Source organism: Oncorhynchus mykiss, chromosome 10, assembly GCF_057628025.1.
Source record: "Oncorhynchus mykiss isolate SJ-2025 chromosome 10, ASM5762802v1, whole genome shotgun sequence".
Classification (NCBI taxonomy): Eukaryota; Metazoa; Chordata; class Actinopteri; order Salmoniformes; family Salmonidae; genus Oncorhynchus; species Oncorhynchus mykiss.
The window spans coordinates 79833288-79852579 of NC_143031.1; the positions used below are offsets into that span (position 1 = coordinate 79833288).

Here is a 19292-nt window from a genome sequence, read left to right on the forward strand (position 1 = left end):
TAGTGACCATAGTGAGGCATAGTGACCATAGTGAGACATAGTGATTGTAGTGACCATAGTGAGGCATCGTGATTGTTAGTGAGGCATCGTGATTGTATCGACCATAGTGAGCCATAGTGATTGTATCGACCATAGTGAGCCATAGTGACCATAGTGAGACATAGTGATTGTAGTGACCATAGTGAGGCATAGCAATTGTAGTGAGGCATAGTGATTGTATCGACCATAGTGAGCCATAGTGATTGTATCGACCATAGTGAGGCATAGCAATTGTAGTGAGGCATAGTGATTGTATCGACCATAGTGAGACATAGTGATTATATCGACCATAGTGAGGCATAGTGATTGTATCGACCATAGTGAGGCATAGTGATTGTATCGACCATAGTGAGGCATAGTGATTGAATCGACCATAGTGAGGCATAGTGATTGTATCGACCATAGTGAGGCATAGTGATTGTAGTGAAGTATAGTGATTGTATTGACCATAGTGAGACAGTGATTGTATCGACCATAGTGAGGCATAGTGATTGTATCGACCATAGTGAGGCATAGTGATTGTATCGACCATAGTGAGGTATAGTGATTGTAGTGAGGCATAGTGATTGTATCGATCATAGTGAGGCATAGTGATTGTATTGACCATAGTGAGACATAGTGATTATATCGACCATAGTGAGGCATAGTGATTGTATCGACCATAGTGAGGCATAGTGATTGTATCGACCATAGTGAGGCATAGTGATTGTATCGACCATAGTGAGGCATAGTGATTGTATCGACCATAGTGAGGCATAGTGATTGTATCGACCATAGTGAGGCATAGTGATTGTATCGACCATAGTGAGGCATAGTGATTGTATCGACCATAGTGAGGCATAGTGATTGTAGTGACCATAGTGAGGCATAGTGATTGTAGTGACCATAGTGAGGCATAGTGATTGTAGTGACCATAGTGAGGCATAGTGATTGTATCGACCATAGTGAGGCATAGTGATTGTATCAACCATAGTGAGGCATAGTGATTGTATCAACCAGTGAGGCATAGTGATTGTATCGACTATAGTGAGGCATAGTGACCATAGTGAGACATAGTGATTGTAGTGACCATAGTGAGACATAGTGATTGTATCGACCATAGTGAGGCATAGTGATTGTATCGACCATAGTGAGGCTTAGTGATTGTATCGACCATAGTGAGGCATAGTGATTGTATCGACCATAGTGAGACATAGTGATTGTATCGACCATAGTGAGGCATAGTGATTGTAGTGACCATAGTGAGGCATAGTGATTGTATCGACCATAGTGAGGCTTAGTGATTGTATCGACCATAGTGAGGCATAGTGATTGTATCGACCATAGTGAGGCATAGTGATTGTATCGACCATAGTGAGGCTTAGTGATTGTATCGACCATTGTGAGACATAGTGATTGTATCGACCATTGTGAGGCTTAGTGATTGTATCGACCATAGTGAGGCATAGTGATTGTATCGACCATAGTGAGACATAGTGATTGTAGTGAACATAGTGAGGCATAGTGATTGTAGTGACCATAGTGAGGCATAGTGATTGTAGTGATTATATCGACCATAGTGAGGCATCGTGATTGTAGTGAGGCATCGTGATTGTATCGACCATAGTGAGCCATAGTGATTGTATCGCCCATAGTGAGCCATAGTGACCATAGTGAGACATAGTGATTGTAGTGACCATAGTGAGGCATAGCAATTGTAGTGAGGCATAGTGATTGTATCGACCATAGTGAGCCATAGTGATTGTATCGACCATAGTGAGGCATAGTGATTGTAGTGAAGTATAGTGATTGTATCGACCATAGTGAGACATAGTGATTATATCAACCATAGTGAGGCATAGTGATTGTATCGACCATAGTGAGGCATAGTGATTGTATCGACCATAGTGAGGCATAGTGATTGAATCGACCATAGTGAGGCATAGTGAGGCATAGTGATTGTATCGACCATAGTGAGGCATAGTGATTGTAGTGAAGTATAGTGATTGTATTGACCATAGTGAGACAGTGATTGTATCGACCATAGTGAGGCATAGTGATTGTATCGACCATAGTGAGGCATAGTGATTGTATCGACCATAGTGAGGTATAGTGATTGTAGTGAGGCATAGTGATTGTATCGATCATAGTGAGGCATAGTGATTGTATTGACCATAGTGAGACATAGTGATTATATCGACCATAGTGAGGCATAGTGATTGTATCGACCATAGTGAGGCATAGTGATTGTATCGACCATAGTGAGGCATAGTGATTGTATCGACCATAGTGAGGCATAGTGATTGTATCGACCATAGTGAGGCATAGTGACCATAGTGAGACATAGTGATTGTAGTGACCATAGTGAGACATAGTGATTGTATCGACCATAGTGAGGCATAGTGATTGTATCGACCATAGTGAGGCATAGTGATTGTATCGACCATAGTGAGGCATAGTGATTGTATCGACCATAGTGAGGCATAGTGATTGTATCGACCATAGTGAGGCATAGTGATTGTATCGACCATAGTGAGGCATAGTGATTGTAGTGACCATAGTGAGGCATAGTGATTGTAGTGACCATAGTGAGGCATAGTGATTGTAGTGACCATAGTGAGGCATAGTGATTGTATCGACCATAGTGAGGCATAGTGATTGTATCAACCATAGTGAGGCATAGTGATTGTATCAACCAGTGAGGCATAGTGATTGTATCGACTATAGTGAGGCATAGTGACCATAGTGAGACATAGTGATTGTAGTGACCATAGTGAGACATAGTGATTGTATCGACCATAGTGAGGCATAGTGATTGTATCGACCATAGTGAGGCTTAGTGATTGTATCGACCATAGTGAGGCATAGTGATTGTATCGACCATAGTGAGACATAGTGATTGTATCGACCATAGTGAGGCATAGTGATTGTAGTGACCATAGTGAGGCATAGTGATTGTATCGACCATAGTGAGGCTTAGTGATTGTATCGACCATAGTGAGGCATAGTGATTGTATCGACCATAGTGAGGCATAGTGATTGTATCGACCATAGTGAGGCTTAGTGATTGTATCGACCATTGTGAGACATAGTGATTGTATCGACCATTGTGAGGCTTAGTGATTGTATCGACCATAGTGAGGCATAGTGATTGTATCGACCATAGTGAGACATAGTGATTGTAGTGAACATAGTGAGGCATAGTGATTGTAGTGACCATAGTGAGGCATAGTGATTGTAGTGATTATATCGACCATAGTGAGGCATCGTGATTGTAGTGAGGCATCGTGATTGTATCGACCATAGTGAGCCATAGTGATTGTATCGCCCATAGTGAGCCATAGTGACCATAGTGAGACATAGTGATTGTAGTGACCATAGTGAGGCATAGCAATTGTAGTGAGGCATAGTGATTGTATCGACCATAGTGAGCCATAGTGATTGTATCGACCATAGTGAGGCATAGTGATTGTAGTGAAGTATAGTGATTGTATCGACCATAGTGAGGCATAGTGATTGTATCGACCATAGTGAGGCATAGTGATTGAATCGACCATAGTGAGGCATAGTGAGGCATAGTGATTGTATCGACCATAGTGAGGCATAGTGATTGTAGTGAAGTATAGTGATTGTATTGACCATAGTGAGACAGTGATTGTATCGACCATAGTGAGGCATAGTGATTGTATCGACCATAGTGAGGCATAGTGATTGTATCGACCATAGTGAGGTATAGTGATTGTAGTGAGGCATAGTGATTGTATCGATCATAGTGAGGCATAGTGATTGTATTGACCATAGTGAGACATAGTGATTATATCGACCATAGTGAGGCATAGTGATTGTATCGACCATAGTGAGGCATAGTGATTGTATCGACCATAGTGAGGCATAGTGATTGTATCGACCATAGTGAGGCATAGTGATTGTATCGACCATAGTGAGGCATAGTGACCATAGTGAGACATAGTGATTGTAGTGACCATAGTGAGACATAGTGATTGTATCGACCATAGTGAGGCATAGTGATTGTATCGACCATAGTGAGGCATAGTGATTGTATCGACCATAGTGAGACATAGTGATTGTATCGACCATAGTGAGACATAGTGATTGTATCGACCATTGTGAGACATAGTGATTGTATCGACCATAGTGAGACATAGTGATTGTAGTGAACATAGTGAGGCATAGTGATTGTAGTGACCATAGTGAGGCATAGTGATTGTAGTGATTATATCGACCATAGTTAGGCATTATAAATGTTATGTGGTTTTAGAAAATACTGACAGATATTGAAGGTACAGGTTGATCTATATTGACTGATAACAGGGATTAGGGGATATTGAAGGTACAGGTTGATCTATATTGATTGATAACAGGGATGAGGGGATATTGAAGGTACAGGTTGATCTATATTGATTGATGACAGGGATTAGGGGATATTGAAGGTACAGGTTGATCTATATTGACTGATAACAGGGATTAGGTACAGGTTGATCTATATTGATTGATAACAGGGATTAGGGGATATTGAAGGTACAGGTTGATTTATATTGACTGATAACAGGGATTAGGTACAGGTTGATCTATATTGATTGATAACAGGGATTAGGGGATATTGAAGGTACAGGTTGATCTATATTGACTGATAACAGGGATTAGGTACAGGTTGATCTATATTGATTGATAACAGGGATTAGGGGATATTGAAGGTACAGGTTGATCTATATTGACTGATAACAGGGATTAGGGGATATTGAAGGTACAGGTTGATCTATATTGACTGATAACAGGGATTAGGGGATATTGAAGGTACAGGTTGATCTATATTGATTGATGACAGGGATTAGGGAATATTGAAGGTACAGGTTGATCTATATTGACTGATAACAGGGATTAGGGGATATTGAAGGTACAGGTTGATCTATATTGACTGATAACAGGGATTAGGGGATATTGAAGGTACAGGTTGATCTATATTGATTGATGACAGGGATTAGGGGATATTGAAGGTACAGGTTGATCTATATTGACTGATAACAGGGATTAGGTACAGGTTGATCTATATTGATTGATAACAGGGATTAGGGGATATTGAAGGTACAGGTTGATCTATATTGACTGATAACAGGGATTAGGTGATATTGAAGGTACAGGTTGATCTATATTGACTGATAACAGGGATTAGGTGATATTGAAGGTACAGGTTGATCTATATTGACTGATAACAGGGATTAGGGGATATTGAAGGTACAGGTTGATCTATATTGATTGATGACAGGGATTAGGTGATATTGAAGGTACAGGTTGATCTATATTGATTGATGACAGGGATTAGGGGATATTGAAGGTACAGGTTGATCTATATTGATTGATGACAGGGATTAGGGGATATTGAAGGTACAGGTTGATCTATATTGATTGATGACAGGGATTAGGGGATATTGAAGGTACAGGTTGATCTATATTGACTGATAACAGGGATTAGGTACAGGTTGATCTATATTGACTGATAACAGGGATTAGGGGATATTGAAGGTACAGGTTGATCTATATTGATTGATAACAGGGATTATGTACAGGTTGATCTATATTGATTGATGACAGGGATTAGGTACAGGTTGATCTATATTGACTGATAACAGGGATTATGGAATATTGAAGGTACAGGTTGATCTATATTGACTGATAACAGGGATTAGGTGATATTGAAGGTACAGGTTGATCTATATTGACTGATAACAGGGATTAGGTACAGGTTGATCTATATTGACTGATAACAGGGATTATGGAATATTGAAGGTACAGGTTGATCTATATTGATTGATAACAGGGATTAGGGGATATTGAAGGTACAGGTTGATCTATATTGATTGATGACAGGGATTAGGGGATATTGAAGGTACAGGTTGATCTATATTGACTGATAACAGGGATTAGGGGATATTGAAGGTACAGGTTGATCTATATTGACTGATAACAGGGATTAGGGGATATTGAAGGTACAGGTTGATCTATAATGATTGATGACAGGGATTAGGTACAGGTTGATCTATATTGATTGATAACAGGGATTAGGGGATATTGAAGGTACAGGTTGATCTATATTGATTGATGACAGGGATTAGGGGATATTGAAGGTACAGGTTGATCTATATTGACTGATAACAGGGATTAGGGGATATTGAAGGTACAGGTTGATCTATATTGACTGATAACAGGGATTAGGGGATATTGAAGGTACAGGTTGATCTATATTGATTGATAACAGGGATTAGGGGATATGAGGTTATATAACTCAGTGTTATCATTTATAGGTTATATAACAGTGTTGCCATCTATAGGTTATATAACTCACTGTTACCATCTATAGGTTCTATAACAGTGTTACCATCTATAGGTTATATAACTGTGTTACCCTCTATGGGTTATATAACTCAGTGTTACCATCTATATGTTATATAACTGTGTTACCCTCTATGGGTTATATAACTGTGTTACCCTCTATAGGTTATATAACAGTGTTACCCTCTATAGGTTATATGACTGTGTTACCATCTATAGGTTATATAACAGTGTTACCATCTATATGTTATATAACTGTGTTACCCTCTATGGGTTATATAACTGTGTTACCCTCTATAGGTTATATAACAGTGTTACCATCTATAGGTTCTATAACAGTGTTACCATCTATAGGTTCTATAAGCGTTACCATCTATAGGTTCTATAAGCGTTACCATCTATAGGTTCTATAACAGTGTTACCATCTATAGGTTATATAACAGTGTTACCATCTATATGTTATATAACAGTGTTACCATCTATAGGTTACCGTATATACCTCAGTTTTACCATCTATAGGTTATATAACAGTGTTACCATCTATAGGTCATATAACTCAGTGTTACCATCTATAGGTTACATAACTCAGTGTTACTGCCTATAGGTTATATAAGTGTTACCAACAGTAGTCAATATAGGATCTTCATCTAGAATCTGGTTCCTTCCTGAGTTCCCCCTTGCTTGCCTGTCACCCTAGACCTGACAGGAAGTTCCTCCTTGCTTGCCTGTCACCCTAGACGTGACAGGAAGTTCCTGACAGGAAGTTCCTCCTTGCCTGCCTGTCAACCTAGACGTGGTATCAATGAAATAAACTCCTGCACTCCAACTGATTTGCGATATAGGTCATTATTTTGAGTTTGTAAAAAGAGCTTCAATTCACAGATATAGTGCAGATCTAGGATCAGATTTAACTCACCCCAAATGAACCATTATGAGTCAAGTCGACGGTAATGAGTTGACATGGGACCTGATCCTAGATAAGCCGTCCTACTCTGAGACGCTTTATCAACTCCCTGACCTGAGACCAGTGCTTCAAGGCAACCAGGAGGGACCTTCCACTTGTTCTGATCCAGTCAGTTCAGGAAGTCTGTGAAAGGAGAGAGAAAACCGAGAAGGACCTCTCTGTCAGCTAACCTATGAATGTTGCACCATACTGTCGTGCCACACACACACACACACACACAGCTGTTGGTGGCATGTGTGTTGTCTGCTGAACTGAGCAGAAGAAGGGTCATGTGACGGCCTCAGTCACACACACACCATTCTCAACCGCCCACACTCCTGCACCAGACTCCTGCATGACCAGCACACCACTCCTCCCGTGTAGTCCCTCTACCACAGTAACCATGGAAAAGGGAGGGTTACCAGGGAGTAAATCGGTTGTGAAGTGTAACCTTTTCACAGTTGATATCCCGGGGCAGCGATCGTCTCCTTCTCATCCAGAGATCAAGAAACAAACTGAACGTGTTCTAGTCCTGCTCTGCTGTAGTACATCGTTTTGCAAGTAAACTAACTTCAAAATGAAGACTGAAAAGTATTACAGACCGGCATTAGATCGCTGTGAAAAATCAGACAAACTGCCAATGGGATGAACAATATACAAACAGAACTCAGTTCAAAGAGTAGTACTATTGATTACAACTGTGAAGAACATTGATTATTTTATTGAATATGGAAAACATTTTACACACATCACGAATGGAAATGTACAGTCTTATCTTTCCTGCTGTACAATGGCCATAACGCAAAGATGGACAGATCGAGACACATAAAAGACGACCCCACTGCACAAGCTTCAGACGGTTACATTATGCGGTACTTCCAGAGGAGTGTATCCAAGAGTCTCCACTGTTTTTGGGTCATTCCACGAAATGAGGGCCTTTTGCTTTCCCTTTGATATTTTAGGGATAAATTGAGCACCAATATTGAATTTAAAAAGCCTGTTAAATTTAGTGCCATTTAATATAGACCACATGGAGAATTCAATAAATCTGATTTAATAGGAATAGACTTCAGCATTTTTAAAATGTCCCTCTGTGCACCCTCTCCGACTTCTAAGAAGATTTAACCCTCTTCATCCCAACATTTCTCCATCATTGTAAAGGCCTGGTTAGTTTATTGTGATTAGTGATTCAGTCCCTCGGTTTTAAGGTCAACCCTGTTAAGTGAATTGAACTCTCATTTTTAATAATGGTGAAAATATTCCCATTTTAAATATTTCTTCCCAAAGAAACATTGAACATCTAGTAGTCAAATTATAATGTGAAAACAGGTGAGCTGGTTCTATTCTTTCTGGCCATGTTCTGGTGTTTTGTGGCGTAAAACTGAGCGGGTCGAGCGTTAACAAGTCAACCCTGTTACCAACAGACAGACAGTCTAAAAATGTTTTAACAATTAAAAATGTTTTGGGAAGCCTGTTGCACATACAATAACAAGCTTCCATTCCCCCTGTCACAAGGGGATTCATGGCTGATTTAAGATGACATAGTCAACCCCGTTACGATCAACCCCGTTACGGTCAACCCCACCCCGTTACGGTCAACCCTGATTAGGGTCAACCCCACCCCGTTACGGTCAACCCTGATTAGGGTCAACCCCGATTAGGGTCAACCCCACCCCGTTACGGTCAACCCCACCCCGTTACGGTCAACCCAAGCCCCGTAACGGTCAACCCCGTTACATTATTTGGCACTTGCTATAGTAATTTCCGTCTTTAACCTGTTCCTCTTTACGACAGAATGTTAAGATGGGGAAACTTAATGAAGTTCAACATGTCCTCTTTACGACAGAATGTTAAGATGGGGAAACTTAATGAAGTTCAACATGTCCTCTTTACGACAGAATGTTAAGATGGGGAAACTTAATGAAGTTCAACATGTCCTCTTTACGACAGAATGTTAAGATGGGGAAACTTAATGAAGTTCAACATGTCCTCTTTACGACAGAATGTTGAGATGGGGAAACTTAATGAAGTTCAACATGTCCTCTTTACAACAGAATGTTAAGATGGGGAAACTTAATGAAGTTCAACATGTCCTCTTTACGACAGAATGTTAAGATGGGGAAACTTAATGAAGTTCAACATGTCCTCTTTACGACAGAATGTTAAGATGGGGAAACTTAATGAAGTTCAACATGTCCTCTTTACGACAGAATGTTAAGATGGGGAAACTTAATGAAGTTCAACATGTCCTCTTTACGACAGAATGTTAAGATGAGGTGAAGTCAAACGTTTTCAAAAGGCACCGAATTAGTAGAACGACCCTTTGGATGATGCTTTATCCTGGGTACCAGTCTTACATTTATGGCTTGAAGGAGACAACAGATCTGAGAGCAGGCTATAGGAGGAGACAACAGATCTGAGAGCAGGCTATAGAAGGAGACAACAGATCTGAGAGCAGGCTATAGAAGGAGACAACAGATCTGAGAGCAGGCTATAGAAGGAGACAACAGATCTGAGAGCAGGCTATAGAAGGAGACAACAGATCTGAGAGCAGGCTATAGGAGGAGACAACAGATCTGAGAGCAGGCTATAGAAGGAGACAACAGATCTGAGAGCAGGCTATAGAAGGAGACAACAGATCTGAGAGCAGGCTATAGAAGGAGACAACAGATCTGAGAGCAGGCTATAGAAGGAGACAACAGATCTGAGAGCAGGCTATAGAAGGAGACAACAGATCTGAGAGCAGGCTATAGAAGGAGACAACAGATCTGAGAGCAGGCTATAGAAGGAGGCAACAGATCTGAGAGCAGGCTATAGAAGGAGACAACAGATCTGAGAGCAGGCTATAGAAGGAGACAACAGATCTGAGAGCAGGCTATAGAAGGAGACAACAGATCTGAGAGCAGGCTATAGATCTGAGAGCAGCCATTATTATGAGCCGTCCTCCCCTCACCAGCCTCCACTGATATAGATGCTTGATCAGAGGACTTCCCCCTCTCCCTCTCTCTTCCTTCCTTCCTTCCTTCAGGTATATGTCCAGAAGTCTTTCTCTGAGTTCTTGGTGGGGACCCTAAATTCCAACTCCCCCTCCTTCCATCCCATGTTCCATTCCTCTTCTCACCCTGCCTCTCTCAACAGGTGCATGTCCAGAAGTCTTTCTGAGGGTTCTTCTTGGCTGGCAGTCTGAAAGAAGATGTCCCTGTATAGGACCCACAATAGGACCCAGACACTCCTGTGTTGTTGAGAACCGGGGGAGGGGGTCTGGTCTGTCTCTTCAGCCTGGAGGCCAGGGCCATGAACACATCCTCCACACTGTCCTGATGCCCCCCTCCTGATTCTCCTCCTCCAGGGAGGCTTTTAGCAGACGTTTCAAACAGAATCATCCCGTGGGCAACTGCAAACTTCTGGGCCTGATCCCGTGTCACCTGACCTTCGACCTTGATGGAGCGGGGGTCACAGCTGCAGGTGTCACGGAGGTCGCTCTTGTTGCCCACGAGGAACCTGCAGAGGGGGAGACATATGGAGAGTTTAAAACATTACAGGTTACAACCGAAAAGGCAATGTTGGCCGCTACTGAGTATTCAAAACGATGTGTTTACTGTGTGTTGGTTGAGGTGTGTGTGTAACACAGCTGCCCAATGCTGACACGATGCAGCTTTTCTGAATCTGATCCTGGCGATAGAGCTAGTTCCTCTGGGCCTCCACGTGGAACTGATCAGGTGTAAACGGGGCCATGTAACAAAAAAGGACAAATGGAAATTGGCTTCTAATATGACTGACTAACCTGGTTATCTCCTGTCCCAGTGAGTACCGTCTACACCCCTCTATCCAGGTTGTGTGTATATAACTAACCTGGTTATCTCCTGTCCCAGTGAGTACCGTCTACACCCCTCTATCCAGGTTGTGTGTGTATATAACTAACCTGGTAATCTCCTGTCCCAGTGAGTACCGTCTACACCCCTCTATCCAGGTTGTGTGTATATAACTAACCTGGTAATCTCCTGTCCCAGTGAGTACCGTCTACACCCCTCTATCCAGGTTGTGTGTGTATATAACTAACCTGGTAATCTCCTGTCCCAGTGAGTACCGTCTACACCCATCTATCCAGGTTGTGTGTATATAACTAACCTGGTAATCTCCTGTCCCAGTGAGTACCGTCTACACCCCTCTATCCAGGTTGTGTGTATATAACTAACCTGGTAATCTCCTGTCCCAGTGAGTACCGTCTACACCCCTCTATCCAGGTTGTGTGTATATAACTAACCTGGTAATCTCCTGTCCCAGTGAGTACCGTCTACACCCCTCTATCCAGGTTGTGTGTGTATAACTAACCTGGTAATCTCCTGTCCCAGTGAGTACCGTCTACACTCCTCTATCCAGGTTGTGTGTGTATATAACTAACCTGGTAATCTCCTGTCCCAGTGAGTACCGTCTACACCCCTCTATCAAGGTTGTGTGTGTATATAACTAACCTGGTAATCTCCTGTCCCAGTGAGTACCGTCTACACCCCTCTATCCAGGTTGTGTGTGTATAACTAACCTGGTAATCTCCTGTCCCAGTGAGTACCGTCTACACTCCTCTATCCAGGTTGTGTGTGTATATAACTAACCTGGTAATCTCCTGTCCCAGTGAGTACCGTCTACACCCCTCTATCAAGGTTGTGTGTGTATATAACTAACCTGGTAATCTCCTGTCCCAGTGAGTACCGTCTACACTCCTCTATCCAGGCTGGCAGGCCTCTGAAGCTGTCTGGTCTGGTGACGTCGTAGATGAAGAGAACAGCATGAACGTTCCGATAGTACTGCTGGACCATCGACTTCCTGAAACGCTCCTGTCCCGCCGTGTCCCATAGCTGGAGCTGGAGGGAGAGAGATGGTTGGGGGGTGAAACTATTCTACATGTGAGAGAAGGGGTTTTAGAGATGGAGAAAGAGGGGGAAGCAGACAGAGAGAGAGGGAGGGGCCTTTTCTCAATTAAATTTGCTCACCTCCTGCGTCCTCTCTCCTCCATCCTCTCTGTCCTCCTTTAAAAAAGGTCCAAGTTAAACCAGGAGAGGCGGCGAGGAGGGAAAGTTGACGAGAATGAGCTTGTATGAAATTAGACTTCTCCAATCGCTCGTCATTGGGCTAATGAGGTTTAGAGGGTTGAATCCCAACATAAACATATAAAGTGATATAAACTAATTTAGATGGTTGTACAAGATATTTTAAAGATAAAAGGATAAGTAGAATAAATGTTTACATTCATTTCTCCTTTGATAAAAACAATAGCTGATTTAAAGGGGGCGTGGAAGATTTCAAAACACTTGTGCTTCATCGCCAAAAGGACGCTATCGAGGAGGGGAGGTCCGTCTCCCTTTTGTCTACTAATGAACTGACACTCTCCTCAACCACTTATCAGGTTCTGGATCACGTGGGAGAGAGAGGGCGGGAGGAGAGAGAGGGGGAGAGAGAGGGCGGGGGAGAAGGGGAGAGAGAGGGCGGGGGAGAGAGAGGGGGGGCAGTGGAGAGAGGGAGGGCGGGGGAGAGAGGGAGGGCGGGGGAGAGAGGGAGGGCGGGGGAGAGAGGGCAGGCGGGCGGGGGGAGAGAGGGCGGGGGGAGAGAGAGCGGGAGGGTGTGGGAGAGAGAGGGTGGGGGGAGAGAGGGCGAGGGACAGAGAGGGCGGGGGGGTGGGAGAGAGAGGGCGGGGGGGGGTGGGAGAGAGAGGGCGGGGGAGAGAGGGCGGGGGGGTGGGAGAGAGAGGGCGGGGGAGAGAGGGCGGGGGGGGGTGGTGAGAGAGAGGGCGGGGGGGTGGGAGAGAGGGCAGGGGCGGCAGGGGTTGTGGGAGAGAGGGCGGGGGAGCGTGTGAGAGGGCGGGAGGGTGTGGGAAAGAGGGCGGCTGTATAAACTCTCTCACACAGTTAGTCAGCAGATGATGTTATTCTACTTTTCATCAACATATCGACTCACCAGATAGAAGACCAACGTCAATATAACGATTTCTCCTCCACTTCTCTGATGATAACTCCAATCAGAAGGTCAACCCTGTCTCCTAGTAACCTCTGGGCTCTAAAGGGCTCTACCTCTGATGTAAACTCCAATCAGAAGGTCAACCCTGTCTCCTAGTAACCTCCGGGCTCTAAAGGGCTCTACCTCTGATGATAACTCCAATCAGAAGGTCAACCCTGTCTCCTAGTAACCTCCGGGCTCTAAAGGGCTCTACCTCTGATGATAACTCCAATCAGAAGGTCAACCCTGTCTCCTAGTAACCTCTGGGCTCTAAAGGGCTCTACCTCTGATGTAAACTCCAATCAGAAGGTCAACCCTGTCTCCTAGTAACCTCTGGGCTCTAAAGGGCTCTACCTCTGATGATAACTCCAATCAGAAGGTCAACCCTGTCTCCTAGTAACCTCCGGGCTCTAAAGGGCTCTACCTCTGATGATAACTCCAATCAGAAGGTCAACCCTGTCTCCTAGTAACCTCCGGGCTCTAAAGTGCTCTACCTATGATGATAACTCCAATCAGAAGGTCAACCCTGTCTCCTAGTAACCTCCGGGCTCTAAAGGGCTCTACCTCTGATGTAAACTCCAATCAGAAGGTCAACCCTGTCTCCTAGTAACCTCCGGGCTCTAAAGTGCTCTACCTATGATGATAACTCCAATCAGAAGGTCAACCCTGTCTCCTAGTAACCTCCGGGCTCTAAAGGGCTCTACCTCTGATGTAAACTCCAATCAGAATGTCAACCCTGTCTCTTAGTAACCTCCGGGCTCTAAAGGGCTCTACCTCTGATGTAAACTCCAATCAGAAGGTCAACCCTGTCTCCTAGTAACCTCCGGGCTCTAAAGGGCTCTACCTCTGATGTAAACTCCAATCAGAAGGTCAACCCTGTCTCCTAGTAACCTCCGGGCTCTAAAGGGCTCTACCTCTGATGATAACTCCAATCAGAAGGTCAACCCTGTCTCCTAGTAACCTCCGGGCTCTAAAGGGCTCTACCTCTGATGTAAACTCCAATCAGAAGGTCAACCCTGTCTCCTAGTAACCTCTGCGCTCTAAAGGGCTCTACCTCTGATGATAACTCCAATCAGAAGGTCAACCCTGTCTCCTAGTAACCTCCGGGCTCTAAAGGGCTCTACCTCTGATGATAACTCCAATCAGAAGGTCAACCCTGTCTCCTAGTAACCTCCGGGCTCTAAAGGGCTCTACCTCTGATGATAACTCCAATCAGAAGGTCAACCCTGTCTCCTAGTAACCTCTGGGCTCTAAAGGGCTCTACCTCTGATGTAAACTCCAATCAGAAGGTCAACCCTGTCTCCTAGTAACCTCTGGGCTCTAAAGGGCTCTACCTCTGATGTAAACTCCAATCAGAAGGTCAACCCTGTCTCCTAGTAACCTCTGGGCTCTAAAGGGCTCTACCTCTGATGTAAACTCCAATCAGAAGGTCAACCCTGTCTCCTAGTAACCTCTGGGCTCTAAAGGGCTCTACCTCTGATGTAAACTCCAATCAGAAGGTCAACCCTGTCTCCTAGTAACCTCTGGGCTCTAAAGGGCTCTACCTCTGATGTAAACTCCAATCAGAAGGTCAACCCTGTCTCCTAGTAACCTCCGGGCTCTAAAGGGCTCTACCTCTGATGTAAACTGAGCGTAGTTTGCATCTAGTTCTACATACTTTTGTCCCGCTACGGTTTTTGGACCGTATACGACGCTCTGCCCCTCCGTTTCCGTAGGCCGTCTAGAGCCCTTAAGGCAGTGGAGATAAAATACACCGAGGACTTTTGGCCCCTAAACGAGATATGTGTTTTGAAGCGAGGTCAGAGGTCAGAGAGAGAGAGAACCAGAATACACAAAGGACAGAAGGCAGAAATACATTATGTCACATACTTGCCTGGTGAGTAATGCTTGATTTCATTTGTCCTGGCACAATGGAACCAATTGGATAGTCCCAAAAGTGAAAACACACTATGCCATGCAGAAAACCTAAAACATCTCAAGTATTCATAATATTTTAAACAAGTATTCTGCCCATGTCTGGCCTCCTCTCTCTCTCTCTCTTTAACCCAGATACAAAACAATGTATTGTTAACCACCATGCTTCCTCTATCATGTGGTCTGCCCTGCTCTGATAAAGAGAGCAGGTTGGGTTGGCCAATATCCTCTTTTCATGTCTGTGTTTCCGTAAACACACAGAAATCACATTATTTAGCCCGTCACGGATGTTACAATACTTTTCACGACATTAAATAACCCTACTAATGTTGTGTGCTGAGGTGAAAGGTTTTTATCTAACTTTTTTTAAAACTACGCAAGTCAATTAAAGAACAAATTCTTATTTACAATGACCGGCCTACACCGGTCAAACCCGGACGACACTGGGCCAACTGTGCGCTGCCCTACGGGAATCCCGATCACCGCCGGTTGTGATGCAGCCTTTGTCATGTGTGTCATGACCATATAAAAGCACTGCACACGTGGTTTGTTCTGCTGTCTGAGAACCGGGGGAGTTACATATACATGTATGGAACTCTGAAACACACTAGTTTCAAGTTATCATTGTATTCATCCTTATTTAACCACACCGTCACTGTTTATCCAAGAGGCCAAACAACACAAACACTATTGTGTGTCAGTCCTTTCAACTGAGCCTTTAATGACACTTGGATCTCCTACACTGGTTTAGGTCCAAAACTAAACATGACCATTTACAGAAGATGACATTTTTGTTTGATCACACAGTAGTCATGTTTGTTAGTCCTGTACAAATAAAACTTTATTTCAAATGGAACTTAACTAAGATCGATAGACCAAAGCTGACACCACAGACCGCTTGCTGTTCATGCGCAATAGTGGGCGCAGATTCAGCTGCAAACACAAATGTTTAACGAGTAACGCCTACAAAGTGCAAATATATATTTTTAAAAATGCCCATACTACGAGGCAATGAGAGTGCCGTCTGAGAGAAATCAACACCACCTTCTCAAAATGTGTGAGCATAAAAATGATAAGGCACATTTTTTTGTTTACGCAGTGATTCACTGGTGCATTAAAATGCACCAATTAATTACGACCCAACTCGTTCATAATATTTGGAAATAACGGTTTAAACTTTATACTTCTCTTACCTTGATTTTCTCGCCTTCGACCTCGACCAAGCTCTCACGGAAATCGACACCGATGGTGGCTTCGGTTCGGTCGAGGAACTCACCGGCACAGAACCGGTAGGTGAGACAGGTCTTACCGACACCGGAGTCTCCGATCACGATGATCTTGAAGATCCGACACCGCGCGGAGGGCGAAGACACACTGGTGAAAGAGTTTGAGAACTCCAGGGATGATTCCATATCGCGTAAAAACTCAAATTAAAGAGTGAGATCTAGGCTTCTCCAACTGCTCCCAACAAGCCAATATGTTATGTCGAGGTCTTTAACGTTATATAAACGTGGCAGAGAACTCCCTCGGCAAAGTTCATGACAACTCGCCGGCTATGCTATAAACTCTCCCTAGTTGTCATTGTCTGTGGAAGGAGCGGAGAGTTTAGAAAGTCCCCTGCTGCAACTTCTTGGCCCGTGGCCACGTCTCTGACAGCGCCGTAATAAATCTCGCGAGAGGAAGGGAGGAATCTATTCGCTGTCGACGGAACGCTGTGGGAGTTTTTATGAAGTTCCACGGTTAATTAATAGCTTCTCTGTATAGGCCAAGATTTTCTAGTAATTCCTCGTCTTTGTGTGTCTCTAGACTTCTACAACCATAGATAGACTCAATATGTCATCAATCCAATACTATATGTCACAATTAGAGAGAAAGGGAGGGAGAAAGAGAGCACATGTGCGCAAGACAGAGATGAGCAGAGCGAGAGAGAGGAGGGGTGTGGAGAAAGAAGGGGAGGGGAGGGAGGAGGGTAACGGAGAGAAAGGGAAAGGGGAGAGAGAGATTTGTGGAGGAGAGAGAAAGAGAGAGAAGGGGAGGGAAGAGATGGGGGAGGGGAGAGAAATAGTAAAGGAAGGGCTCCACTAGGGCCCTCTCAGCCACCTGGCTCCACTAGGGCCCTCTCAGACAGCTGGCTCCACTAGGGACCTCTCAGCCACCTGGCTCCACTAGGGCCCTCTCAGCCAGTTGGTGTGTGTAGGAGAGTGTGAGTTGTGTGTGCAAAAAGTAGAAGTACAAATGTCAAGGGTTATTAACTAAAGTGATAAATCTAGTCCTAGGTTTTATTTACTGTGGTGTTTGTTCTCCACTGGTTCCCCTGTTCTCATCACAACAGGTCACACATTCTGCTGACATGATTACACACTGTGGTATTTCACCTAACAGAAACAGGAGTTTGTCAATATTACATATTCTTTTTCAAATTATTTTGGGGTCTTTGTAATCTGACAGAATATGTCTCCTATATCGTACTACATTAAACAGGAGGTTAGGAGGTGCAGCTCAATTTCCACCTTATTTTGTGGGCACTGGGCACATAGCCTGTATTCTCTCTGCCTATGGCGAGAGAGACTCTTAAGTAGAGACTCTTAATCTCTGAAACTCTTAAGGATTGGCCCCTTTTTTTCAATTTTCGCCTAAAATGACAAACTCAAATCTAACTGCCTGTAACTCAGGCCCTGAAGCGAGGACATTTTTTTTTAATTTCACCTTTATTTAACCAGGTTGGCAAGTTGAGAACAAGTTCTCATTTACAATTGCGACCTGGCCAAGATAAGTGTTTATATTTAGGTGCTGGAACATTAAGCCAATATTCTATAAGAGGTGAACTCAAGCAGTAGAAAGTTAGAGATGATATTATAGGACACTATGTGAAATGTTGCTGCTCTGTCAGCAGTTTCCTGTGGTGTTTTTTTAACATATCAGTTTGCTGTAGTGTGTTCAACCACTGATCCAAGATAAGTTGCTAGGAAGTTAATCTCACATCATTGACGTTAGGATGTAATGAGATAGAAGTCATATAGCCTAGCAGTATTTTCCACTCTTCAGTCCACTCTTTATGACAGCAGACTGTGGAGCCCCAGTTAGACACAGATATGATACCTGCACTGATACTGATGACCCTGTTGTGGAGCACAGGTAGGATGCTGTAATAATGATATACACGTGTGACAGTTACTGAGATATGTTTTGATATTATAAGATATATTATAATTTGCAGGGTTAGTAAAATAACATGCAACTGGAAGCAGACTGTAAAAATGTGTCTCAAAGCAGGACAATGATGTGATCACCTGTAAATGTACTTTACTGTAGTCTAACTGTCCATCTGGGGACAGGCACTAATGTCAGTTAAGTTGTGATGGTGTCATGCATCTGACTGTTGTATATTCAGTGTGTCAATGATTGATTGTATCTGTCTCAATGTAAATGAGAGAATATATTATATATTATATTGGTGTTATGTTAGAGTAGGAGAAGGGAGGGGTGGAGATGATAGAGGTCTATGAGCTGAGTCAAAATCAACAGGTCCAACACTATACGTCACGAAGAGAGAGAGAACAAGAGAGAGAGAGAGAGAGAGAGCGTGTGCGCAAAATAAATGAGCAGAGCGAGAGGGAGGAGAGAGGAGGGGAGGGGACAGAGGAGGGACGGTGAGAAAGGAGGGGAGGGGAGGTAGGAGGGTAACGGAGAGAAGGGGAGGGGAGAGAGAGAAATGTGGAGGAGAGAGAAGGAGAGAGAAGCGGAGGGTAGAGAGAAGGGGAGGGGAGAGAGAGAAATGTGGAGGAGAGAGAATGGGAGGGAGAGAGAGAAATGTGGAGGAGAGAGAAAGAGAGAGAAGGGAAGAGATGGGGGAGGGGAGAGAAATAGTAAAGGAAGGGCTCCACTAGGGCCCTCTCAGCCAGCCTGCTCCACTAGGGCCCTCTCAGCCACCTGGCTCCACTAGGGCCCTCTCAGCCACCTGGCTCCACTAGGGCCCTCACAGCCAGCCTGCTCCACTAGGGCCCTCTCAGCCAGCCAGCTCCACTAGGGCCCTCTCAGCCAGCCTGATCCACTAGGGCCCTCTCAGCCAGCCTGCTCCACT

The 19292-nt window shown here is 44.0% G+C and overlaps 1 protein-coding gene across 2 annotated transcripts; it reads right to left on the minus strand.

Moving 5' to 3' along the window:
- Positions 1-8010: 8010 nt before the first annotated feature.
- On the minus strand, positions 8011-17197 carry LOC118946768 (ras-related protein Rab-33B). 2 transcript variants are annotated; one of them, XM_090188056.1, is made up of 4 exons: positions 16405-17197; positions 11990-12168; positions 10909-11020; positions 10699-10810 (listed from the first exon to the last, which is right to left on the minus strand). In XM_090188056.1, the coding sequence occupies exons 1-4, from the start codon at positions 16621-16623 to the stop codon at positions 10778-10780; spliced, it is 543 nt and encodes a 180-aa protein (XP_090044182.1). In that variant the 5' UTR covers positions 16624-17197; the 3' UTR covers positions 10699-10777. The 2 variants fall into 2 exon arrangements, with proteins under 2 accessions (XP_090044181.1, XP_090044182.1); XM_090188055.1 differs by lacking the exon at positions 10909-11020 and having other exon boundaries at positions 8011-10810; positions 16405-17165.
- Positions 17198-19292: the final 2095 nt, after the last annotated feature.

Coding starts and splice junctions, on each gene's coding strand:
- LOC118946768 (XM_090188055.1), bottom strand. CDS start 16,623: ATGGAATCATCCCTGGAGTTCTCAAACTCTTTCACCAGTGTGTCTTCG. Junction 12,169..16,404: donor TCGAAGGCGAGAAAATCAAG/GTAAGAGAAGTA, acceptor CTCTCCCTCCAG/CTCCAGCTATGGGACACGGC. Junction 10,811..11,989: donor CTGGGACAGGAGATTACCAG/GTTAGTTATATA, acceptor CCCCCTCTGCAG/GTTCCTCGTGGGCAACAAGA.